General features: G+C 49.3%; 1 protein-coding gene across 1 annotated transcript in view; it reads right to left on the bottom strand.

Annotated features, from left to right (window-relative positions):
- Window positions 1–26,089, bottom strand: part of PXDN (peroxidasin) — an 85,326-nt gene that overhangs the window by 3,976 nt on the left and 55,261 nt on the right. Inside the window, exons 10-21 of the mRNA XM_056126911.1 lie at window positions 25,614–25,886; window positions 23,632–23,748; window positions 21,839–21,997; window positions 21,225–21,337; window positions 19,796–19,952; window positions 16,995–17,103; window positions 16,246–16,403; window positions 11,128–12,631; window positions 7,514–7,648; window positions 5,976–6,184; window positions 359–494; window positions 53–185 (exon numbers count right to left, since the gene is read on the bottom strand). Coding sequence (XP_055982886.1) covers window positions 53–185; window positions 359–494; window positions 5,976–6,184; window positions 7,514–7,648; window positions 11,128–12,631; window positions 16,246–16,403; window positions 16,995–17,103; window positions 19,796–19,952; window positions 21,225–21,337; window positions 21,839–21,997; window positions 23,632–23,748; window positions 25,614–25,886 — 3,203 coding nt within the window. The remainder of the gene's footprint in view (window positions 1–52; window positions 186–358; window positions 495–5,975; window positions 6,185–7,513; window positions 7,649–11,127; window positions 12,632–16,245; window positions 16,404–16,994; window positions 17,104–19,795; window positions 19,953–21,224; window positions 21,338–21,838; window positions 21,998–23,631; window positions 23,749–25,613; window positions 25,887–26,089) is intronic.

Raw genomic sequence — 26,089 nt, 5'->3', positions numbered from 1 at the left:
GGGGTTCCAGTCTTACACTGAGATTCATGAGGGGTGCTCCAACAGGCCTTACCTGTTTCCTGAGGTCTGTGATGGTCTTCTGCATATCCAGAATAAATTCCTTGAAGTCATTTGTCCCTGGTACTTGGGGGTGCTCAGTAAAGGCAGAAGTGGTGTTGCTGGGATACTTACTGAGTTTCCCAGCACTACGGAAGGGGAGAAAAGAAAAGGCAAATATAATTCAGAATGGCTCCCTCAGCAGGTGACAGCTGCCTCGTGGACAGGGACTGAGCGCAACCCAGGGTCATGCCCTCTTGAGGGAATGAAGATAGAAGTTGTGCCCCCAGGTCAGAGCTTCTTTTGGGGGACCCAGCCTTACCTGGTGGCAGCTGGACTCATCACCGTCTCGGAGCTTGCATGCTTGTCAGGCATGTCCTCCTGGTAGCTGAATTCCAGGGACCGCCTGCCTCGAAAGTGATAGGAGAATGCATTGAACTGTCCCCTGGTCCTACAGTCTGTGGGCAAGGTGGAAACAGGCAGTCAGAGAAGTGGAGCCCAGCAAGGAAAAGATCCAGGGTTTCTGCAAGTCACTTGGGGGCACCAATATAATTAATGCTTAATGTCAGCTGTGGCTCAGAGGGACGCTTGGATAGTCCCTACATTCAGCCCTCCTGGTCCCCGGGCCAGGCCTGAGCTGTCCCTTGACCCTGTCCCCTGTACCATGAGCTCCACAGAACCTATGTCCACTCCCTGATGGCACACACACCCTCCAGAGCCTTCCTCCAGGTTTTGTTCTGCACATGTACCACCTGATTTTGAACCCCTTTGCCGGGTTCCTGCCACCACTTGAGTCAGGAGCCTGTCACCTTCTCCAGCTGGGGCACCTGACAATGCAGAGAGCTCCCTGCATCCCATCAACAGGACCCCGTGAGGAGTGGGGTGGCCTTTTGGTGCTGGGATCTTCCTGGCCCTTATCATCCCACACCATAGGAGATCGGTTCCATGCTGCACTCCCGCCTCACTGCCCAGGAGGAGTCTGCCTGGGAAAGGCCCATGTCCAGTCCCTTGAAGACTCGGAGCCTCAGGGGAGGAATCCCACAAGAAGAGAAAAGCCACCAAGAATAAACAGAAGCAAACAGCTGTGCTCACTCTCCACCCCCAGGAAAGGGCTGCAGCCACTTTCTGGTTCCGATTTCTCGTAACCAGCTGGACCCAGAACGTACAGCAGTGAGGGTTCTCAGCAAGCAAGACGAAAAACCCACCTCTGCCCATGGAACAACACCCATGCACAATTCCTTTACTTCTGCAGCTGACTCAAGCGTCGGTTCCAACCTGCGTGCTTCTCACAGGATTCTGTCCACCCAGTGTGTCAGAACAGATGACAGCAGTTTCTCCAATAGCCCGGGAGGCCATTCACCCAGCTCCACATGCACGTCTCACATCTTGGGGCTCTCCTAACACATTCCTGCTGCCAACCAGCATTCAATGCAGTTCTGACATCAGCAGGTGATTATTAGTTTGGTGATCCCCAGAGTTGTGTTGACTTGGGAAAACTGCCCCATGCAGTCATTCATGGGTCACACACCTGCTCAGTGCCCTGATTTGCAGCAGTCTCCTTGCTGCCTTATTTTATTAGCTGTGAGCAGGAATTCTGGGACCTAGCACAACTCTCAGGTCTGGGTATGGATGACAATCCAGTCTGTTATGTTCACAATGCAGCACTGGAAAGCACTGGGCTCTTTACAACCAGCAGAAGACACATGGCATTTTGAAGTTAATCTCTACCACAGGCACCCAGTGCTACTTAAGAAACAGCAGCCCACTGCTTTCCAGGAATGCCTTGAGACAGAGGAAAGTTGCTCACAGATCACAGTTTTTTAGTCCTTTCTCAAACAGCAGGGGCCTTACGTACTAGCTATGTAATCCTAGCCAGTGCCATGAGTAACAGGACACGCGGCATCCTGGTCTCTTGAAGGACACTAGAAGGACACTAGTGTACTGACTGAGACTCAGTGGTCCCAATACAGGACCTGACCCGTCTGACAAAATCAGACAGCCTAAGCAGCTGAGGAAGGTTTTACAAAAGTGAAGGAGAGGCAGACAAAGGAAATGCAGCCCAGCAGAAGAGCTGGGATGTGAGCCTGGCTCTGGGTGTTAGGAAACAGAATGACACACACAGAGACAGTGCTGTAACAAACAACAAATGGAAATAAACTTGGAAACATTTTCTATGTGAAGTCTCCCATTTTGATCACATGCACTTCAGAAAATCATTTAGGAGCAAAGTGGCATGATGTTGACAAATTCCTCAATTCAGAATATACCTTTTCACATGTGATTCACACACATATGCACACATGTGCATATTATATGCGTACATCTAAAAAAAGAATGCAGTGTGTTAATAATAGATCTGGGTGAACTATATGAGATCTTTGGATTATTTCAATGATCACTATAATGACTTCAAAACTGAATATGTGCCTGATTTCCATGTCTATGTACACGTGCATTTGTATATTCTTCCCTCTGACTCATTAATCATCACCAAACATTGGAACACCAAGCTTTTGTGTAAAACAAAAGCAACTATAATACCCAGGAGTTCCTTCTCAGGTTTCTTTTGTGTGCAGGTTTCATACTTGGACCATTAAAATATGCTAAAATGGTTAAGCTCAAGAAAGTCTGCTTGAAAACTATCTTTTAAGAAAGTTGAATCAAAAAGTAAATAGCAACTGACATCTGCGCCTGTCAAATGGCCCTCTTTTCTCTCTCCCTCTCTCTCTCCCTCTCTCTCCCCCTCTCTCTCTTCTTCTCTGTTTTTGATGTGGCTTTCGGTGAAAAAATAAAAACACTCTTTTAAGTTTTGTCAGTTTAGGCTATCTCTGCCTACTATTTTAAGAGGGAGAGTATCCTGAAGAAAGATGTCATAAATCTCTTCCAGAACATTTCTACATGGTTCGAATGCTACAAGAGAGTCTGACAATAGGAGAGGGAGGTCAAGGCTGCTTCAAGATAAAGTCTTTAAGAACTTTGGATTATTTGGGCCAAAGAATCGGAAACTTCAGACTATTTCAGAATTTCGCTTCTATTCCTCAAGCAGCTAAAAGGAATTTTCTAAAGGTATCAGAAAAGGAAGCTTTTGTATCTGAGAAGAACCAGTTTTCCACAACGACTTTAAAAGAGAATAATATATTTTTTATTTTAGTTTTTTAGTTTTTGCTTTTTGGGTCATACCCGGCGATGCACAGGGGTTACTCCTGGCTCTGCACTCAGGAATTACCCCTAGCGGTGCTCAGGAGACCATATGGGATGCCGGGAATCAAACCCAGTTTGACCGCGTGCAAGGCAAACGCCCTACCTGCTGTGCTATTGCTCCAGCCCCTAAAAGAGAATAATTTAATGTAAGCATATGATACAAATTCTGGACCATGCATGTGCAAAAGTAACTTGAACTGGACGAACTAACTAGAATATTTTTTAAAAACTTAAAGCACACAAACACAATACAAGTTTCCAGTAGATGTTAGTAGGAGAAAGCAAAAGCTTCGAGAAAGTAGGTCTGTAGTTAGAACAGCTGCAAATTTTATGTGAATTCTCCTAGAATATCACACCTCCTACTTATGATATAAAATAAGCATTTACTGTTTATTATTTATCTTATATGTTCCCTATACAAATATATACACCAAGAAAAGGGGAGAAGCATAGTCAAAGGGAGGAAAAAGACAAAAATCAGAATTCACATATTCATATCCACAAGTAAAAGAAACCATTAAAGCCAGCTGTAACACATCATCTTTCAGTACTCACAAATGAAAACAACAACTAGGCTAAATTAATTGCCGGGGAGAACAGCCTGGTCTGAACGATTGCACCAGGGCTGGAAGAGAAAACCTGTGTCTGCTCTTCATCAGCCCCGCAGGGCATAGAGGACTGGTGTGAGGTCGGATGCCCCTCACCCAACTGAGCAGACTCCTCATGTTGGATTCAAGACAATCCCCCAGTTCTAGTATTTCACAGGGTTCTAGGAAATCATAGTCTGAATAGAGCCCAAATTAGATGCAGTGAGCAAATGAAAATTGAGGTCGATCATGAGCAGAATTGAGGGACACAAAGCAGGAGCCAGAGAGCAAAGACAGGAGCAGGTGAGCGGGTGCAAGAGACCCTTGAACACTTCCCACCTTCCTAGAGCCTCCCACGCCTGCTCACAACAGCTCTGGCCTGCAAACATCTAGCAATATAAGTTACTAGGTTAGAGAAGTTGTTAGATTTCAAGCATAGCGTGTCAATATTTTTGTTTGCTTTTTTTGCTTTGGGGGTCACACCCACTGCTGCTCAGGGCTTACTCCTGGCTCTGTGCTCAGGGGACCCTATGTGGTGTTGAGGATCAAACCTGGGTCAGCTATGTGCCAAGCAAACTCCTTAACCACTGTACTATTGACCCAGGAGAGAACTGTTTCTTAAAATCCAAATTTGAGGTAACCATGAGACGGTTCGGTGGGTGAGCCTTGCAGCGGGAAGCTGTGAGCACTGTCCTGAGACAAACCACAAGCGTGAATGCCATGCTGCAGTTCTGATGTCTGTCCCCCAGGTGATGCCACTGATTGCCAGCCGTACCACAGACAGGCATGTGAAAACCCACAACTAAAGCTCTGTGAGCACTAGTCAGGAGTCTGAGTCCTACATCTAAACAGTGGAACTACTGGCACCTATATTGAGGGTGTGTAGGTGAGACCTTAGCCTTGCACCACTAATTGGATGTGTAGTAAGTTTATTTTTTCATTTTTAAATTTGTGAATATGAACATGTCGGCTGACCCACAAATACAAATTCTTAGACAAATGCTATGCTCTATTTTTTGAGAGACTCTCTCCAGTAATGCTTACAAACCTGTGGGCCAACACATGGCCTGGCAGTGTGGACCTGGGGGTTCAGTGCTCATGTCTGACTGTTTGAGGGCCACCAGCAGCAATCCTCAGGGACCACCAGAATCATCGCCAATGGTACTGAGGTGAGGTGAGAGGTAGGTTCACAGTGCACAGTGCCAGGAAGGAACTCTGAGTTATTTTCCCGAACCCATAAGTCAGGTTTCAAAGAAAAATTAGAAGCATGCCTTAGCACTGTCCTCCCGTTGTTCATTGATTTGCTCAAGCGGGCACCAGTAAAGTCTCACAACACATTGTGAGACTTGTTGTTACTGTTTTTGGCATATCAAATACACCACGAGTAGCTTACCAGGCTCTGCTGTGCGTGCAAGATACTCTCGGTAGCTTGCTGAGCTCTCTGAGAGGGGCGAAAGAATCGAACCCGGGTTGGCCACGTGAAGCATGCCTTATTCTTGTATATTTTCTTCTTTGGGGGAATGGGGGTTAGGGGGCCACACCTGGGAGTGCTCAGGGGCTATTACTGGCTCTGGGCTCAGGAGAGAATCCTGGCAGTATTTGAGGGACACTATATGTGGTGCCAGAGATCTGACTGGTGTCAGGCATTACTGGGAAAGCATCTAAACCCTTGTTCTATTTCTCTAGCTCCATTTTCTACTTACTTAGTATTTTAGCTATCATATTAAATACTGTCCCGTTTCATTACAAATTCTTCAAAACCACAACTTAAATTTTTTTGGTTCTATCGTATACCTCAGGCAGATATAGCATCATTTCACAAGCCCCCCTAGAGCTAAATATTTGGTTTCCTCACTCACGAGTACACCTGCAAGTGCCTTCGTACACACTGAAAGTTCAAACAAGCAAGTGAGCAAGGGAGCAAACCACAGTGAGGGAGAAGCCGAATCTGGAGAACCAGTCATGTGAGGAAGAAGCTTCGTCCAGAAAATCACAGTGAGGAAGAAGATGAGCCAGGAGAACAAATCCCCGTGAGGGAGAAGCTGAGTCATGCGGACGAGTCGCTGAGAGAGAGAAGCTGGGGCAAGGACTGCAGGAAGGAGGAGCGGAACCAGCAGAGCACTGGAGGTGAGCATGAGGTCTGAGACGCACCTTCACAGCAGTCCTGCCACACCCGCAGGTCCACTCTGGGGATCTCGTCACAGCTGCTGTATCCGTGTGGGAACTCGGCCACTCTGAACACGTCTTTTTGCACGCGTGTGATGTTATCAGAATTGTCACACAGGATCCTGGCCAGGGACGCCTGCTTGATCTGTGTTAACTGGGCGGGGGAGAACACCCCCGGGTTTTCATACCACAACCTGTATTTCCCCAGAATGAGAACAAGACCAAGAAAAGACGGAGGTTCAAAAGCCATAGGGAGAGGAATTAAAATAGTCCCCCACTTAGTTCTCTAACCATACAGCCATCACGATGTTCTATTAGGGAGTACTTCAAATTGGTCTTTAAGAACCAAACTGTACTATCTGGAGAGATAGTATAGTTAGTAGGGTGCTTGCCTTGCACATGGCCAACCCAGGTTCCATCCCCAGCATCTTATATGGTTTCCTGAGCCTGTCAGGAGTGATTCCTGAGTGCACAGCCAGAAGTAACCCCTGAGCACTGCTGGGTGTGCTCCCCCCAAAAAAAATTAAATAAAAAAAATAAACACAATACAAAATAATTACAGTGGTCTGCATGGTTCTACAGCACAGCAAATATTAAACAATAACGCTGGTACTAGCATAAAAATGATAAATATTTTAAATATTAAGTCTGGGCTAAAAACATCAGGGTTTTAGCTCCTTTTCTTTTTTTCTTTTTTTTGCTTTTTGGGTCACATCCAGCGATGCTCAGGGATTCCTCCTGGCTCTACACTCAGGAATTACTCCTGAAAGTGCTAGGGGGACTACATGGGATGCCAGGGATTGAACTCAGGTCGGCCACATGCAAGGCAAATGCCCTACCCGATCTACTATCGCTCTGGCCCTTAGCTCCTTTTAGAAACCAGCTTCAAGAGACATGGACCTGGGGCAGGAGAGATATATAGGAGGTAAGGAACCTGCCTTGCATGCAGCCATTTTGGCTGAATTCTGGTCTGTTGCCCTTCACCCAGCACCACGTATGGTTCCTGAGCACTGCGAGGAGGTGAATAGCCCCTGAGCACCACTGGGTAGTCCCTCAACCTCCCCACCCCCTGCACTCAAGAAAAAAATAAAGAGGCTTTAAAATCAGAGTCATGGCATATGGTTATCTGCTGAGTTAGTTATAGGGGCAAGATTGGGAGCCCCTTTCCAATACATTAAACCACTTAACTACTCAAGACCCACAAATAAAAGTCCACTAGCTTTCAGACTCCTTTAAAAGCCACAACGGTTCAACATGTGACTGCCTGATAGGTTTCTAGGAGCAAAAATAACTGAAGTGAAGAGGCAGGAGCATGTCCTTGAATGAGGCTACGGCTGAGTCCCAAGCTGTGAAATAGCAGGTCCCAGCAGCAAGGGAACTTTCCAGGTACCATAAGGGTATACGCGGGTCTTCATTCCTAGTCTGAACCCCAGGACCCTGAGGTCACCACAGGGCTACTCTCTGCCATCCCCAAGAAGGTCTGGGCCGTTACTCTCCTCTCTTCCATGCACGTGTGCCCTCACCTGTCCCCATCCCGTAAGCGTTTGAACTGGGCGCTCAGCAGGCACATCAAGGTGGGCCCCAGACGGCTGCCAGGAACCAGGTCTTCTACCATGAGGGCAGGGAACAAGTCAATGTTCAGCGGGGAGCCATATAACCTAGGGAAAGCAAGACCAGCCTTAAATTTACAGAATGGAGCTGCACCTGGCAGAGAGCACAGCAAAGAGAAACTCGCCACTTATCCCCTTCATCATTCTCTATTATTCAAATGTTCAGTTACAAACAGAATTCAACTTGATTTCTTTGAAGCACCTGCCCATTCTATTTTAAAGATCATTCCCACTGTTTATAGGCACATTTATTAAATATATACACACTTCATATATTTGCATATATAATGTTACTTATTTACACATATATTATTTATTATTTAAAAGTTTCAGAGAAAAGAGGAAATAGAAGGAAGATAGTGAAACCTCACTTACTTTTACTACTCACTTGATGGCCAACTATACATACTTCAAATTTTATTTTCAGAACTATATGAACAATAGATTAAAATATAAATAAGGCCAAAGACACACTTTTAAAGAATGAAACTGGTTCAGATTCAAAGAGAGGGCCAAAGCTGGGGACTGAGGGAAAGAGAAAATCTAAGTGCCTCAGAATATCTTTTTTTAAAAAAAAGAACAAAAGAATGAGATTCTAATCAATCAAAATATATTTTCTATGGAGGAAAAAAAACTACTAAGCAGAACAGCACAAAAGATTAAGGCTTAAATCTTTGAGAACAGACATCATCGATGAATGTTTCCAGTTCCTTAGGAATGTATGCTTGCAAGGAAAGAGTGACAACTTTGATTACAAATTAAATATAATACAGAGAATGCAATTGAGCAATGGTGACTTGGTTTCAATCTCCATCCAAAGTTCCGAACTCTCTACTGCAGCTGCCTGTCCTGGAGGCTGGGGCTACTATTTAAACTATCACTTAATCCTTCACGGCAGGATAAACTGTGCTCATCTGCCTGCTCTAAGTTCAAGGACCTTTGACTTTTCAGCTAGGCTAGAAATAGCCTGAGAAGGAGCTTAACATCCTGTGTTTCCTGGAATGAGCAGGACTCAGAGCGGATTCATTAGCATCCATTCCAACTGGTCCCAAAGGAAATACCAGCTCCCAAGGTTCCTCCTCCCTTTATGTTCCCTCCCCAAGCTCCAGGGTGATCCATGGCACAGGCTTGCAGTTGGACCAAGTTTCAGATGAAAATGCAGATCTTTCTAGAAAAGCAAGGGTATGTGTGTGTGTTGGGGGGTGGGGGTGGGGGGGAGGTACAAAGAAAACAATAACCAAAAAAAGGGACCAGAGTGATAGTGCAGTGTGTCGGCCACTTGTCTTGTGAGCAGTCAACAAGGGTTGATCTTCAGCACCCTATATGGTCCCCAAAGCCCACCAGGAGTGATACCTAATTGCAGGGCCAGGAGTAAGCCCTGAGCACTACTAAGAGTGACCCTCCCCCCCAAATTCCCAGAAATATTATAGAAAAGGAAAGAATGGGGTGAGGCTTCCACCCTTACGGTGCACGGCAGCACCACTGCCCCCTCCCTGATCCCCTGCCATGGTCCCGGAATGGAAGGACTTTAATGGTATGCCAATAAAGCAGGTCAGGCTAGGTGGTTAGGGCTTTCTCAGGCCTCCTTAAGGTGAGCACAGGCTTCTCATCCAAAACCACCGCTCCACATTCTCTAACCCTCATGTTTGAACCCCCTCTTCTTTTTTTTCCTCTTGATAAGAGCAGGTAAGAAAAGTGAGGGGTCCACATATGGGAAATCATGTAGATTTCCCTTTCCAGAGTTGCCTGCCCACCAGCAGAGGTAGCTGGCACGCCACCCAGCCCCTGAGAACTGTTTGGAAATACATTTGGCAAATAGAAGAAATAACTGGGGAAGTAACCGTATCGGCTTGGACAAGAAGGAAAGAAGGAGAGTTAATCACAAAAACTAGATAGCGTGCACAAAAATTTTAATTAAGCAAAAAAAGTATGACCAAAAAAAAGAGTACATTGCACTGACATACTTATGCCAGCAATTTTATGGTATTATTTAAATAAGCACTGGATCATATTAAACTTAGCAGAGCATAAATTCATTTATTCCAAATGTGCCTGGATTCTGAATAAGCTTCCATGTGCCTCTAAGAAGGAATGGGTCAGTGCCCAAGGAGAGGATATTCAAGTTGAGTACTGAGTGAGGGACTTGAGATGAAAACCAAAAACACTTCCCTTTGGGGAACTAGAGGGAGGTCTGAAAGTGAGCAAAGTGCATCTGAACAAGAGTGTATTAATTTTTTTCTGAGCTATTCTTTCCTTTGAATGAAACTGTCTTAACTACACAGTTATCTGTCCACTGAATCCATGACCACAAGACCTACAGGGAAGCGACAGTTAAGGAAACCCTCTAATGAGTGATTATTTCTGTGAAGACACTGAGATCAAAAGAATCAGTACTAAGAACACAAAAAAGAGGTTTATGGGAGATGTGTGCTGAAAGTAGACAAAGGACCAAACATGATGGCCTCTCAGTATCTGTATTGCAAACCATAATGCCCAAAAGTAGAGAGAGAGTGAAAGAGTATGGGGGAAACTGTCTGCCATAGAGGCAGGAAGAGGGGTGGAACTGGGGGGGGGGATACTGGGGACACTGGTGGTGGAAAATGTACACCGGTGAAGGGATAGGTGTTTGATCATTACATGAAAGAAACTCAAACATGAACACTTTGTAACTGCATCTCACGGTGATTCAATTTAAAAAAAGAGAGAGAGAGTGAGAGTTAGGAAGACAACTCAGTAGGACAAATGGTATATGAGGTGCCAAGTTTGTTCCCTGGCGCTGCATGGTCCCCAGAACACTCTGCTGGTAGTAACACACACACACACACACACACACACACACACACACAAGAATATGTGAAAGGGAGGGCATGCAAAACAGGAAGAGAAAGGAGAATGGATGAATGATGGGAGAATTTACATCTAATTAGTGATGGTCAGGAAGGAGACTGATATTGGCGAAGCTGTGTTCCTGAAACAAAGGGCCCCCAAGCTGAACTATGGGCTGTGCAGTGATCCTGCACCTACATCGCCCCCAGATTCCTGGGATCCCTGGCCCTAGAGTCCCGATGCCAGGACACCTCACACAGTGTCACCACTGCAGGCCAAGGAGATTTGCCTGCAATGGACTAGAGCTGTCTGTCACTCAGTGTGTCAGAGGTTGGTGGTAGCACTGGGCATGGCAATGCTACAAGCTCAGGAAGAGGTTGCAAGTCTGGGGCTGGTGGGCTGGGCCAAGAACTACTGCCCTCCAGGAGAGTGGTTGGTGTCTCTCCCTTCAAACTCCAAACAGTCTCCCATGCTGGCACCCTCACCTGCCTGATAAGCTCATGGGAACCCTGAATTCATCTCCCAGGTGGCTATGATCCTCCCGCCCACAAAGTCTCCTCCCAAACTTTTGCCTCAGCCTCAAACCTAAAAAAATCAAACCTAGCAACAAGAGTGGCTCGCCCACGCACTTGGGGCTCCCTCTTTCCCATCCCACCAGACAGAGGGAAGGGCAGGGGAGAGCCAGGCGGCTCTAGACTCACCGTCTCAGTTTCTCCCGGATCTCAGGGTTTTTGATCTCATTTTTCAGGTCCTCGAAGGAATGGGCGGATGACAGGTTGCAGTAGACGCGGTAGTCGTGGTAGGGCGGGATGCCGTGGTCCCGGCCCCGCTGGATGTTGATGGCGGCCAGGTCCAAGGCCACGGTGTGTGCCATGGAGAAGAGGCGCTCCGTCAGCTCGGTGTTGAGCAGCTGTGTGGGCACACGCATCTTCCCTGCCACGCCGAACAGGCCCCGCAGGAGTGGGTCGATACCACCCTCGTTGACGATGCGGAAGGGCGAGAAGAAGGCCTTGTGCAGAGGCACGTGGCCTTGGGCGATGGGCTCGAAGTTCTCGTCCAAGCGGTAAAGCACAGGGTTGATGAGCGTGTGCCCGAACCTGAAGGCAGCCGTGGCGAAGGCATTGAAGATGCCAGCATTGACGCTGGGCTCATAGCCCCGGTACTCACCCAACATCTTCATGCCCACCTCCCCCAGCACCTTGGGGAGCCAGTGCTGGTAGGTGATGTGCTGCATCTCGGCCCCCACGATCTTCCTCGCCTCGTGGTAGATGGTGTCGCCGTCCCAGTGGGGGTTCAGCCCCAGCAGCTCGGCGGCCACACGGTTGTGCTCCCGGAACCACAGTGTGTGCATGCTGGTGAGGCCCAGCTGCTCGTTGGCGCGGTGGTCCCCGGCCAGGAAGCAGGGGATGGGGCTCTCATTCTCGTCGCGCATGCATTCCGTGGGCGGCCCCGTGGCGAAGGGCAGCAGGGGTTTGCCCGACCGCTGCACGATGCCTTGCCGCAGCAGCCCGCGGTGGCTGGCCAGGTCGCGGATGGCCTGGGCCTCGTGATCCGTGCTCCCGTAGACGTTGGATGCGTCGATGTAGGAGGTGAGCTGGTTGATCTGCTCCCGGGGGTACACGGAGTTCATGAGCAGGGACGTCATGCCACTGCCACACACAGGGCTGGAGCGTACGAAGAACATGCAGCGTGCCCCGTTCCGGACGCGGGGGTCGTTGGGGGGGATGGCCACCGAGAAGCAGGGCGGGTCATTGCTGCACACCGAGCTGCAGTGCTGGCCGTCGGAGAAGCGGGCCTGGCTCAGCGCCACCACCGTGGAGTCCAGGTCGTGGTCCAGGAACTGGCCCCACTGCATCAGCATGTGCGTGAACTGCTCATCGGGGGTGATGGTCTCGGTACCGATGAGCGAGGTGGACACCAGGCGTGGCATGGGCAGCGGGTGCCCGTGGTACAGCCTGCCCGGGTTGATGCCCCGAGGGGTGTTGAACCCATTTTCGTACACGGACTTGAGGAGGCGCTCGAAGGCGGTGAGTGAGGCACCCCACATCGGGTGCTGCAGGTTGTTGCAGGTGCCGTCATGGGTCCGGTACTTCTGATGGAAGCACATATCTGAGCAGTTGTTCACGCGCCGGTGGGCTGTACAGCCTGAGAGGTTGGCGATCAGGCTCAGATACTGGGGGGACACTAAGTCATTGTAGTGGTAACCTGAAACAGAGCAGAGGTGGGGGGATGGTTGAGTCCACCACCCACGTGGCAGACACTGGTGGTCCCCATGACTTCCCTATGACTCCTGTAGGAACTGGTAAGCTGAGATCATGACAGTGACAGATGTGGGCATGATGCCACAAATAGGTAGGAACGGGCATGGCAGGATGGGCCTAACACCCGAATAGGGCATGGAAAAGGCAGCCCACACTGGTGCCAATTGTCTCCTGCCCACAGCCTCAAGTCATGGCTTGAGGGCAAAGTCCTGCATACACATATACTAACCCCCACAGACACTGATCATGCTTGCATACTCGCTCACAGAAGCATGCCACCCGTACACTTACACTCATGCAGAGCCACATACAAATATACCCACAGAGGGTTCAGACACTTGCCTTGCACGTGGCTCAGAACCATATGTGGTCCCCCAAGCACAATCCGGAGAAACCCCTGAACAGAGAGCCAGAGCTAAGCTCTGAGCACTGCCCCAAACAAAATTAAAATGAAAAGCAAACAAAAGAGAAATCCTCTCAGGGCCCAGCAGGATTGCTCAAAGGGGTGGAGTGCTTGCCTTGCCAGTGTGAGGGCCTGGGTTCAACCCCTGGCACTGCATAGTCTTCTGAACACTATTAGGTATTGCCTTGGTGTTCCCTTGTCCCACTGACCCAAGCAGCACTGCATCACTGGGTCCACACACCAAACTGTCAGGGCATTGCTGGAAGGATTCCTCCTTCCCCCATACCACTGCTAGGCTGGCAGCCCCCCAAACCAACTCAAAATATAAACAAGCCACTCGGGTCAAAATCTTAAGATGTAAGAAAATGCACTTTGGCCAGAGAGAGATAGTACAGGAGGTACTGCACTTGCCGCAACCCTGGTTCAAATCCCCAGCACCATGTGTAGTTTGCCAAAGCACTGCCAGGAGTCACTCCTGAGCACAGAGCCAGGAATAGTCCCTGAGAATCAATAGGATATGCTCCCTGTCCCCCCCCATTCCCCCAAAAGCAAACAAACCAAAAAGAAAATGGAAAAGAAAAGAAAGGAAAGGAAAGGAAAGAAAGGAGAATAGGAAAAAGAAAAGAAGAAAACAAGAATAAGGGGTGAATCTAAACTGCTTCGTAACACAGAAACATACCAAGGAAAAGCTATTTGTGGAACACCATTTCATTTGTTGCATTCCACAGGTACTTCCTCAGTGGAGGTTCGCATGAGTACAAGGGGAGGTAAAGGTCGTGGGACTCCTGCGTAAGCGTCCACAGGAAAGGTGGCCACTCACCCACCCGAGTCCTCTCCCAAGCCAAACTTCCTCAAGTCGTCCTGACTCCGACTCACCTATATTCACACCCAGGCCAAATCTGTGCCCTCTGCCCAAGGGCATCCCTGGGGCGACACAAAAAGGTGCTTCAGATGCTCAGGTAGAAAAGCACCCACCCCAGTCCCCTTTTGTAAGGGGCGATCCTTACAAAACACAAACAGGGCCAGGGAGAGTGCTCAGAGAAGTTTGGCTTCAATCTCCACCACTTCAATTCTTCAGCACTACTGAGAGTGACCCCCAGATCTGAATAAGCAAACAGAACCCCACCAGGAACCCTGCCCTCTCCCTAGCCTCCTGGGCCAGCACTGTCCCCTTGCTCTTGGCGGCTCCATGAAGGCCGAGCCTTGGTGGCCCTGCAACTCCCTCATGCAGACCCATATGCTGGGCACCACACTCGGGCAGCTCTTGCAAGCCAAAACACATGATCCTCATGTCTCCTCCTTGGCCCCTCTGGCCAGCGCCCTGAACCTTCCCTATCTCATGGCTGCTGTAGCCACATTGGCCACTGGCTTGTCCTCTAATGAATGTTCCAAATATGCTGAACCCTGGGCTCGCCTCACAGTCAGTGGCTCTCTTCCTCCTCCTCTACCTCGTCTTCTTCCTCCTTCTCCTCCTCCTCCAGCATCTTCCAGGGCGGAAGTACGCAGCATGCACGTAGCTCATGCCTCACCTGTGTCAGGCTGCTGCTAGAACAGCACCTCTCAGGAGTCACCCACTGTCATTTATTCTTCGAAGCTCCCAGGCTCCCGAAGAGGTCCTGAGGTTTCCTTCCCATGCGCAGGCTCTAGCCCTCCTCCTCCTCCCTGCCCTGCAGCTCAGAGCCCTGACGCCCTTTGTGGCAACTGCATCCTCCAAGACCTGGGAGAAGAGCAGGCACTGGACCCTAAGTGCAGCATGAGGGGGCTGGGTGGATGAAAGAAGGGAGCTGGGACACTAAAGCTGGTTAGAGAGAAAGGAAATCAATGCAGCCACCTCATGAGACTGGAGACTAGACACGTCTGATTTCTTTATCAGACTTTCCGAAAGTTTAAGCTGACAGCAATACAGGCCTGAAGTGGGCATACGGGGTGCGACCTCAGATGGCTTTCTGGAGCAGCCCACTGAGACACTCCAAGACACACGAAAATATCTGAACCATTAGCTGAAGCCAAAGAAATAGGGTGATCCTGGCAGGTAGTGGGCTGGGACCACCGCACCAGGTTAGAGTGACCCCTATCACAAGAGGGTGACCCCACTGAACTGGCAATAGCTGGTGGGGAAGCAGTTCCGGGGGGGGGCATATAAGTGCGCTGCTAGCACTCCAACCCTCAGCCACAAACCAGCCCCAAGATCACAAAAGCCTCAGGAGGGCTCAGTAATCACTCTGCCCAAGGAAGGGGAGAAGTGATCCCTAAAGGGGTCCTCTAGGGACCCACACTTCTGTTGAAGAAAGTATGAGAAGTGTCTGGTCCTGGGCTAGAGGGATAGCACAGCAGTAGGGCATTTGCCTTGCACGCATGCAGTCGACCCAGCCGACATGTGTTCAATTCCTCCACCCCTCTCGGGGAGCTGGTAAGCTACCGAGAGTATCTCGCCCGCACGGCAGTCTGGCAAGCTAACCGTGACGTATTTGATATGCCAAACACAGTAACAATAAGTCTCACAATGGAGACGTTACTGGTGCCTGCTCGAGCAAACGGATGAACAATGGGAGGACAGTGCTGCAGTGCTACAGTGGCCCTGAGGGGAAAGGTAAGCTCGTCAAAAACACCAAGTAATGTCACAGCAAGAAATCCTTTGAGCAGTCTCTCCCTCCACGGGGCCCACTCCTGCTGGTACAGCTGCCATGCTGGGGGTGCGTGACGGATGTGAGCTGCCACTAGCCAGGGGCCTTCCTGCAGCAGCCCCAGTGGCAATGCCACCATTCCTGACACATGCCTGCTTTTGGAGCCGCATAAGAGTGAAGCGGCTAAGTCCCTGCAGCCATTTCTGGGAAGCATATATGCCATCTCCAGCTGCAGAAACCCTCCATGCATCCCTGCTCACAGTCACCTGTCACTGGGACGTACAGACCTGCAAAGTCGGCCCCACCAGTCCCAGCTTAGGGACAGAGAGCTATTAGCACACCCTGTGGTTTCTTCAGAGCCCACCACTGAGTACCAGGAGCCCCACTTAACCCAAGACTCTCCAGTGTCGTTCTGCCCCATGCAGAGGGTGGACCCGAAGGCAACTCGCATTCTAGGGGCAGCGCTGGGGGGTCAGTGTAAATACAGGGCACCAGCGGAGGAGAGGGAGGAAGGTCCGGCAGGGTACTGACTCGTTCCATTCAAATCCACCATCAGGCCATGCTGCACGTGCTCCTGAATCAGCTGCAAGGTCCGTTCGAATATCTCTCCTGCCCGCGCCTGCTCCACGGTGTACGGGTCCCTCGGATACCGGAACAAGGCCAGCAGATCATTGGGAGAGCGGGGACGGCTAAACCATGGTGCAGATGGCAAAAAAAAGGGAAGAAGGACACAATTACTGGGGACAAATCACAGGTTTCCACAAATGAAAGTATTTCTGTTTAATATTTCTGTAGCTACTATCTATGGACGAGATGTACTGTACCTTACTCATCCGAAGTGGAAGGCAACAAACAAACAAAAAACAAAGACACTAAAAACAAATAATTAATTGCGTCAATAGAGAGAACAAACGTATTTCAATTAAGATGTAAAAACCAAAAAAAAAAAAAAACCCACTTCCGAATTGCCAAACTAAACATGTTAAGAACTTCCGAAATATTTTGTTTTTGCCAAATCTTTTTTAACTAACAAACCAAGGAATAAATGGAGACTTTGGGAGGAGGGTGGGTTGTGAATCATAGTTCAGTTTCTACTTGGAGAGTACATGTCCTTATTTTTGTAATCCCCAGCAAAGTCAAAGGCTAACATTTTTGTTATTTTTAAATAAAATGTTTTTTTTCCCCCGGACGAAACAAGCCAAAACAGGTGTTTCAGAATAGCATGCATTCCATAACCGCACCCCCCCCCCCCCCCGAATTGTGCTTCCATTCCACAGTACCTGTCAAACAGGTGTGTCCGGGTTGAGTTTATAGCTCTGTCAACAGTGGCAATTGCTTCGACAATCGATGTGGCTACAAATGGGTCCCCATTGCGACTGACATCGGGGACTGGGAAAACAGGAAGACACGCGTCACCAGCGACTCATAAAATAAAGTCTAGACGCTACATCATTGAGACTAAAGGCAGACTTCCCTCCGAAGTTAACGTCTATTTTGCAAACCAAGCTTAAATGACCACCATGAATTCCACTAGAAACCCTTTTCAAACTATGTGGAATAGCCTACTTAACAGCCTCACCATCCCATAAAGGTCATGAAAGAGGAAGAAAATGCAGTCGTCAAGTTCTGATGTTCTTATAAGAGGCATGAACTCAAGTCAGCCTGGGGCTATACTCTAGAGCAGAGAGATGTTTTAGTTCTGTGTGTTCTTCCCCAAAGCTAACACATCCTTGGGACCCTGGACTTCACTCTCTCCTCTCTTCACAGACAGTCCTGGTCATGATCCCCTCACATGAACTGACCTGTCAGCCTTCAGATCAGGTACCCTCATTGTCTCACACACATGTATGCATGACAGACACATGCACGCACATGTGCAAACACATACGTGCAGACATAAACATATCGCCCTTCATGATCCTCTCATATCTTTTTACTGACTGTCAATGCTTAGACTTTGATAAATAAATTTATTGAAACCCCACCTTTTACAAAACTGCTCACGCCAGATAAGTAGGAAGAATATCTTAAGACCAGCATATTCTCCTTTAATACACTGTGGAGTGAGACTGAAAATAACCATATTGAAATGTTTCCTACACTTAGCCCTGGGAAGGCCTTCCTCCATGCTGCATGTACTTCCTCCTGCTCTGTTTCTCCTGAGAGAATGATTTTCAGTCTCAGGCTCACTCTGTGTCTTCTTCGGTTTGCTCTTATGACTGACAAGTGCAGAGAATTTGATTAACCATCGTTCTTCTCAGTGTGATGATTCATTATCCATTATCCATTCTGAGTTTTTTTTTGCTTTTTGGGTCACACTCAGCGATGCTCAGGGGTTATTCCTGGCTCTGCACTCAGGAATTACTCCTGGTGGTGCTTCGGGGACCATATGGCATGCCGGGGATCGAACCCAGGTTGGCCGCATGCAAGGCAAACTGGGTACACTGTGCTATCGCTCCAGCCCCATTCTGAGTTATTTTTTATTTGTTTGTTTGGCAGTACTCAGGGATTACGCCTGGCTCTGTTCTCAGGAATCACTCCTGACAGGGCTCAGGAGACCATCTGGGGTACCAGAGATTGAACTAGGGGATCAGCTGCATGTATGTCAGGATTGCTACGCACTATACTATCTTTTCAGCCCCAGTACAGATTTAGTTCTTAAGTACAAAAGTATGTCCAAATTATTTTCACATGAGACTGTTCACCAACTTAATATTACATCCATTTTATACACAACATATGGTGGGGAGGGAATAAATTGATTTCACATTTATCCTTAAAACAAACAAAATAAAATGGATCTCCATTTATTCCCTACTGAGCAGGTACTCACAGCTCCAGGCTGCCTCTAGTAGTATATGCACATAAACTGATCAGACAGGTTGAAGAGATAGCTCAAAGGGCTGGAACACATGCTTTGCATGCAGGAGACATAGGTTTAATCCCTAGCACTGCATGGTCCTTGAGCACATGGTCCCCTGAGCACCTGCTAGGGGGTGACCCTTAGCTCAAAATTAAGAAACAAGCAAACACAAAGCAACCAACTGCCAGAATACTGTTTCTGTCTGAGTGCTCTGGGGCTAGGAGAGAGATGATTTGTTCCTGCCTGTGGAAAAGTTAAAATACAGACACAAGCAGGGCTGTGGCCACCAGACCTGTTTCCTGCCTATAATGAGGGGGGAGCAGCACAGAGTCCAGTTTATGCAGTGAGGCTGGGATCTATACGGGGGTCAGGGAGCACAGAGCTGTCTTCTGGCTGGTGCAGGGATTCTGGAGAGCTGTAAGCATGCAGCTAGAGTGGGCATTAGACCACAGAGACAAAAGCTGTTGAAGAAGGTTTCCTTTTGGAGGCCACAGAAAACACGGGAAAGAGTTGGGGAGCCCCTTGGAGTGTTTGCATTGCTAGGAGGGTGACAGTAAGGGTCAAACAGACCTACCGTATTCAGTCCTGCCCAGGAACAGATGCTTGAGAGGACGAGGAGGAGGAGGAGGAGGAGGAGGAGGAGGAGGAGGAGGAGGAGGAGGAGGAGGGGCTGGCAGACAGGATCCGGGGTAGGGGACTGAAGGAGGGTACTTGGAGGCTGACATTAAAGGCACCCGGAACTTAGCTCACCCCAGAAATGTGTGATGCCGAGCCCAGAATAGAGAGAGAATGGGTTCTTGACAGTGTGGATGGCATCTGCACATCTGTCAAATGGCTGTAAATTACACGTTGTCAGACTGGAAGGGTTGGGGTGACCACTAAACCACGAGATCACCGATGGGTAGAGAGCTCTGCTGGGTGAACAGACCACAGTGGCTTGTGGTCTCAGCACAGCAGAGGAGGCAGCTGGGGGGCATGCCTGGCCTGACCCAGCCCCAAAGGACTGTCCACTCAAATAACAGTCCCTAGCCTGCTCCCACCTTGCACCTGAGATCCAGACTCGTCCTGCAGTAAGGGTGCACGGTCTCTCATAGGACCCATCTGAGCCTGGGCTGATAGGATGCAGGAGACCCTCCTGCTGTGTTCCACCCCCCCCCCCACCCCACCCTCCTTCCCACCATCATTATGTCCTCTGGAGCACTTATTGAGATGTCTCACCATTCACACTGAGCACCATGCTGACTGAGGCCTGCCCGATGGTGTTCCTGGCCACACACTCGTAGCGGCCGGCGTCCGCCGTGCCCACATCGTGGATGGTCAAGAATCCCTCGGGGCTGATGTGAAACTTCCCACTTTCAGTCACTTGAACCCCATCCTGCAGAGATAGAGGAACAGAAGGCAGGGATGAGGAGAGGGAGCACAAACTGCTGATCCTGAGTTGGAGTCAACCCCCCACCTTAGAACCTCACAAATGTGTGTGCTTAAGAGCTGTGCCCAGGTCCATTCAGAGAAGAGAGAAGCTTCAGAATGCATGCCCAGTGGGATGGAGTTCTCTTACACCCCATGGTAGTTCCCATGGGTGGTGTGGGGGAAGAACTCTAGGAGACAAGATGCCTGAGCTGCCCAGAGGGAAGTGGTCAGAATGATGGGCCCCGGGAGGAAGCTACGGTAAACCAGCTCCTTAGCCCAAATCTACTCTCCCCTGGCTGAAGCTATAGTACAGAGAGGAGGGTATTTACCTTGCATGCATGGCTTATGCAGGTTCAATCCCTGCCATCTCATATGGTTCCCCAAGGACCACTAACTGGGACTAACCCCTGAACATCACTGGAGATGGTCCCCAAACCAAAATATTCAAAATGAATGTAAAACAATTTATTTAAATGAATCTGCTGTCCTAGGGGCACCATGCACAGCCATGCCTGGCTTCCCAATACACCTTTCCGGCTAGAGGTGCTTGCTATTGGCACCCGAGCGAGCACAGGAGGTAAAGCAGTTGTTTTGCGTGCAGCTGCACTGGCCATGATCCTGGTTTGAATCCGGGGCAGCACATTATGAGCACAGGGCACAGAGCCAGTATCAGCCCTGGTATGACCTGGGTATGACCTAACCTACCCCCCAAAAAAAATAAACACCCCAAATGAAAAATAAATGAAAAATAGGTACTTGCTGAGGAGTTTTGTTTTACTTTATTTTGGGCTGTCCCCAGTGCATGTCAGGGCCATGGAAGCACTTCAGATGACAATTAGCTCTGAGGGTTCAATGCAAGGGCAAAAAAGGGTGCCGCCTTCGGGGCCTTGTGGTGCTGGACCATGAGCTATACCTGGTGATGTTCAAATTGCTATCATGTGTAAACATCAATACACAGTCTGTGTTGCACTTAATAAAAAAAAACAAAAACAAAACAAAACAAACAAAACACAGAAAAGCAGCACCAAAAAACTTTCCCTCCAGATGACAGATCAAGGGTCAAGCAACAGGAGTTCTTTGCTATTGCTGCCAGAAGGCTGAGAAAATGAGAACATCAGGTAGATTTGCCTCAAAGGCATGCCCGCAGAGCTGTTCCCTCCCGGCTCACAATTCTCAAGTCCGTGCGGCCACAACTTTGAGTGCAGAAAGCTCCTGTCACCCCACTTCCCAGCTGTACCTTGTTCCAGGTGATGGCCGGGTCGGGCTCTCCCTGTGAGCTGCACGGGAGCTGAACGTTGGTGCCCACCTCGACCGTCATGTCGCTCGGGATGCTGGCGAATACTGGGGTGACTGGAAAGCAAAGGGGTCAGAGATACTTCTAAAGCGACCCCAGAGGAGGCCCCCAGAAGAAGCCAGAGAAATGGCATCATTTGCTGGAGTACAGGTTTTGCAAGCAGAAACCCCAGGAGCACTGTTGGGACCCCTCCCCCCCAAAGGAAAACACAAAAAAGGCACAGAGAACAGCCTTCTCTAAAAGTTAACTGGCCCATGGAAAACCCATCAGATTTATTTTGCCCAGTCAACCTTAGCAGAACTGGGTACAAGCCTCACCCAAACTAAATAAAATATAAAAGTACACACAAGCGAATGTTCTCACTAACTAAGTGGAAGAGGAAATGAGCCATGCTTGTAAACACACACAAGGGGACCTGCCCATTCTCACCCAAGGGACAAGCGGGCTCTTTGCACATAGGCAGAGATGTGGTACCAACACTAGCTGCAGAGCTTGCCTCTCCTGCTCGCTGCTCTGCACCCAGCAACCGGGTTCCTGGCGAGAAGCCACGTACATACCTCTGGGCTGCACTGTCAGGTGGGCCACCACCCTCTGTGAGCCAATGATGTTGACAGCCTGGCACTCGTACTGGCCCTGGTCATGCAGGGCCACGCCCGAGATCCTCAGTGTTCCCGATGACAGCACCAGGTGACGTCTGTCCACAGACAGTTGGCTCCCTGAGAGGGGGTGGGGTGGGGGGTGGGGCGGGGGAGGGTGGAGAAAAGGGGCTGCATTAGTCACATGGGTCACAGGGAAAGAGGACGGACAGACTGGAGCAGAAAACTCAGGGGTCGGCCAGCAACACTTGTCGGAAACAATGCAAGGATCAATCCAAAAGGACCTTTGCCCAAGTTGGGAGCCGGACCATCAGGGGTTCTGCGCTGGGTCAGGAAATCCTGTGCTCACCCACAAATACCCACGTGTGGTGCCTGACCTGCATGCAGCACTGTGGGGTGGAGGGTGAGGCAGGTCAGCAACCAAATGGGCATGGTCCTGCCTTCCAGAAACTTCTCCAGAACACTGGGAGACCATGTTAATTAGGGAGGAGCCAGAGGGTGGACTTGAGGGTGCTGCATGCAGGGAGGCATTCTCGACAGGCTGGATCGAGACAGAGTGAGCTTTGGGAAGGGGCTGGGGGAGACTGGCAATGAAAGGCAGCTAGTGCCCCAATAAGATCCTAACCATTAAGGGTGGAGCTTGTCCTACCCAGACTTGAAAGCCAAGGCCACATGGAAGCTGGAGAACTCTGCAGGGTCCCTAAGAAGGGGCCTTTAAGGTGGGGGTAGGAGGATCAGGTTTCCAGGAGGGGCCATCAGTACAATTTTCAGGAACCTGTCTTGATTCCAGCCCTGGAGCCCTAGAGGTCCGGTAATGTCCGCACCTGCCTCCAGCCCAGCTAAGGCAGCCAGGCAGCTGTTGGGAAACACAGCAGCACAGACACTGTCACCAGGTCAAGTGGCCAGAGGTGCCCAGCTGGAAAAAGAGGGTAAGAGCACACTCAGAGAAACAATGTAGGTTGGGAAGATAGCTCGATGGGTGGGAGCATGTCCTGGAACTCAGGAGGCCCAAGTTCAATCCCTGGCAAGGCCCTGAGCACCACCGGGAGTGGTAAGTCAAAAATAGTCCCTGAGCATCCACTAGGTGTGACCCCCAAATAAGAGCAAAACAAAAATAAAGAGCAAGTGGAGCAAAGTGACCATCCGTCACATCACTGCATAAAGAAATGACAAGAGAACTGGGAATTCAAGGAGGAGCACAAGAGTTTGTTATATATTTTTATACTGTTAGAAGTCTACCACCACTCCAGAAAGTACTATTCCATGTATTCAATTTCATAAGCCTTAAGCTAAAGAGATAGTACCAGGGTAACATGTTTTCCTTGCGTGTGCCTTGAATGTGGCTGACCCTGGTTCAATTCCTGGCACCACATAGTTCCTCAAGCATCACAATGAGGAACCCCCAAGCATGCACTGTTGGGTGTGGCTAAGCCTTCCTTACCCCCTAAAATGTCCTAAGTATCTCCTTAAGGCAAGATTTAAACACTACTGGGGGGAGACAGAAATGAGGTAGTGGAAGAACGAATACCTCCAAGTTCTTTCAAAGACACATATGTACAGATCCTGCCAGAATGCTACGTGTGAGGTTTGTGAAAGGGATACACTGACCCCAGGACTTACCAGAGCTCCACTCTGGCCAGAAGACGTGGGGATGCCTTGCCCCCACAAAAACAGAGCCTATTAGCCTGAGTCGTGTAGTGGGGGAAAAGAGGGGAGCAAAAGGCAAGGCCAGGGAGGCCCAGTGCCCACCTCACCTCCTTTTGTCCAGGCGATGACCGGCTGTGGGTAGCCTTTTGCCTCACAATGGAAATCAACCGTCTGCCCCTCGATTACAATTCGATCCTGAGGTGTCACAGTGAACTGAGGAAGAGCTTTGGGAAGGAAACATTGGAAACATGAAGCTTGAAAGATAGTTCAGAGGAACCACATCCACATTGCCCTTCCCCTCCCCCCTGGAGTCACATTCTGCATCAGCAGCAAGAAATGAAGGAGTTTGGCAGGAGGCTCCAGCCCAGGTTCCCAGAAGCAGATACAGAAGATGCTTGAGAGAGAAAAGGAAGGGAACTGAGAGAGGTATAGATCTCCAAGCTCTGCTGCACCTTACTGAGAAAGGACAGGAAGACTCAGGTCCTAAGGTGGCCAGCTACCACAGATGAGAGGGCGGTGAGTCCATTTCAACATATGGAAGCAGACTGATGCTAAACTGATTCATCTCATTCCTCAACCATCATTATTTTTTGCAAATAGAGGGGAAAAATTCCACATGGCGGGGGGGGAGGGGAGGGAAAGAGAGAGAGAGAGAGAGAGAGAGAGAGAGAGAGAGAGAGAGAGAGAGAGAGAGAGAGAGAGATCAATGGTTTGCAAGCAGGAAGCCCAGATTCAATCTTGGAGCAACCTTTTAAGCACACAGTCAAGAGTAACCCCAGAGCACTGCCAGATGTGACCCCAATTCCTTCCCTTTCCCCCTGCCCCACCAATGTAATTGAAATACAACTTTGTACAGAGATAAAAGTCATCATCATATGGTACTGATTTTTTTTTAAAAGCCACTTTGCAGAATATCCAGTATGAGTTCATTTCTGTAGAAGTTACAAACACACACACACACACACACACACACACACACACACACACTAAAAACCAAATGGCATGACTGCCAAAATTATAAGTGCTGGGTCCCAGAGAGATAGTAAAGTACAGTGAGTAGGGCACTTGCCTTGCACATGGCTGACCTGGGTTCAACCCCTGGCATCCCATATATGGTACCCTGCGCACTGCCAGGAATGATTCCTGAGTGCAATATGTACATGGTCACGGTCACGGTCTTCCCTTTGTTCATCAATTTGCTCGAGCGGGCCCAGTAATGTTTCCTTCGTGAGACTTGTTACTGTGTTTGGCATATTGAGTACATCATGGGTAGCTTGCCAGGCTCTGTGTATGTGTGTGTGTGTATACACATATATATGTATGTATGTATGTATGTATGTACCAAGAAAAAACTGGAAAGATGAATTAACAACAGGTGAATGGAGTGGGACCTGGTGTGGGTGGAAAGGTGATGAGCCGGGCCTGGGAAGTGAGGCTCTCTCCATATCTCATGCCTGTTACTGAATAGCTGAAAGTTGGCTGCTGCAGTTATATAAAACAACTAAAACATTTATAAGCGAGTCAACTGCTAAATTTAGTTCTCTGTTTGTTTATTTGTTTGTTTTGGGCCACACCCAGTGGTGCCTGGGGACAGTTCCTATCTGTGCTCAGACATCACTTCCAGTAGTGCTTGGTAGACTGTGACATACCAGAATACAGCCCAGAGAACCTGAAAATTATACACACATGCATGTGTGTGTGTCTACATCTCTACACATGTTCCCCAAACTACTGTTTGGGCAGTTCCCAGAGGTAGGCAGAACTTGCTGACTAGTTGAATACATCCCGGCCTGTCTGCTGCTTGCAGCTGGCAAACATTTAGATTCACCCAGGCTGGAGGTGCCGTGGATAACACAGTCACAAAACAATCAAGCCCAGCAGCCAGCCTGACGTTCTCTTCAGAAAATAAATCATTTACCAAGTTGCCTTGAGGCATCAGGGCAGGAAGAGGAAAGGTGAAACTAAAGCAGATTACAGGGCAGCCAGCCAGTGGTTGGAAGAAAACAGGACAGGAGGAGCTGGGGAACCCCGGGAGCTTGGTCCGGGGAGTCAGGAACCCAGAGCAGCGCCTCTGCTCACTCACACTCACCCTGAACAATGATAAAGGCTGTGGCATGAATGGTCTCGATGTTATTGGCTGCAAAGCACGTGTACTCGCCACTGTCCTCCTGCACGACATTTTGTATGTAGAGGCCCCCAGACGGGGTGATGCTGATGCGGGGGTCGTCAGGCACGGGTGTGCGGTCCCCCTTCGTCCAGGAGATGCGGGGCAGAGGGTGGCCTGTGGCACTGCACTCCAGCGTGACGCTTTCCCCAACCAGAACTTCCGTGTTCTGAGGCTGGATGACAAAGGCCGGCCGAGCTGTGCGTACAACGCAAAACAAAAATTCTGGGTTCATTTCCTCCAGTTCAACCACAGACTCTTTTTGAACGCTTCTATGTCCAGGCTACTTGTTAGGAGTTTCCCAAACAACAAAGTTTCAAAATGATTTAAGCACTTTATGGAGACATCACATTGGTCCATCATTATTACTCCAAGCATGACCCCCATGCCAGAGAACACAT

The sequence above is a fragment of the Sorex fumeus genome, unplaced genomic scaffold, assembly GCF_029834395.1.
Source record: "Sorex fumeus unplaced genomic scaffold, SorFum_2.1 ptg000006l, whole genome shotgun sequence".
NCBI lineage: Eukaryota > Metazoa > Chordata > Mammalia > Eulipotyphla > Soricidae > Sorex > Sorex fumeus.
This window is presented reverse-complemented; position numbering and strand designations above follow the sequence as displayed.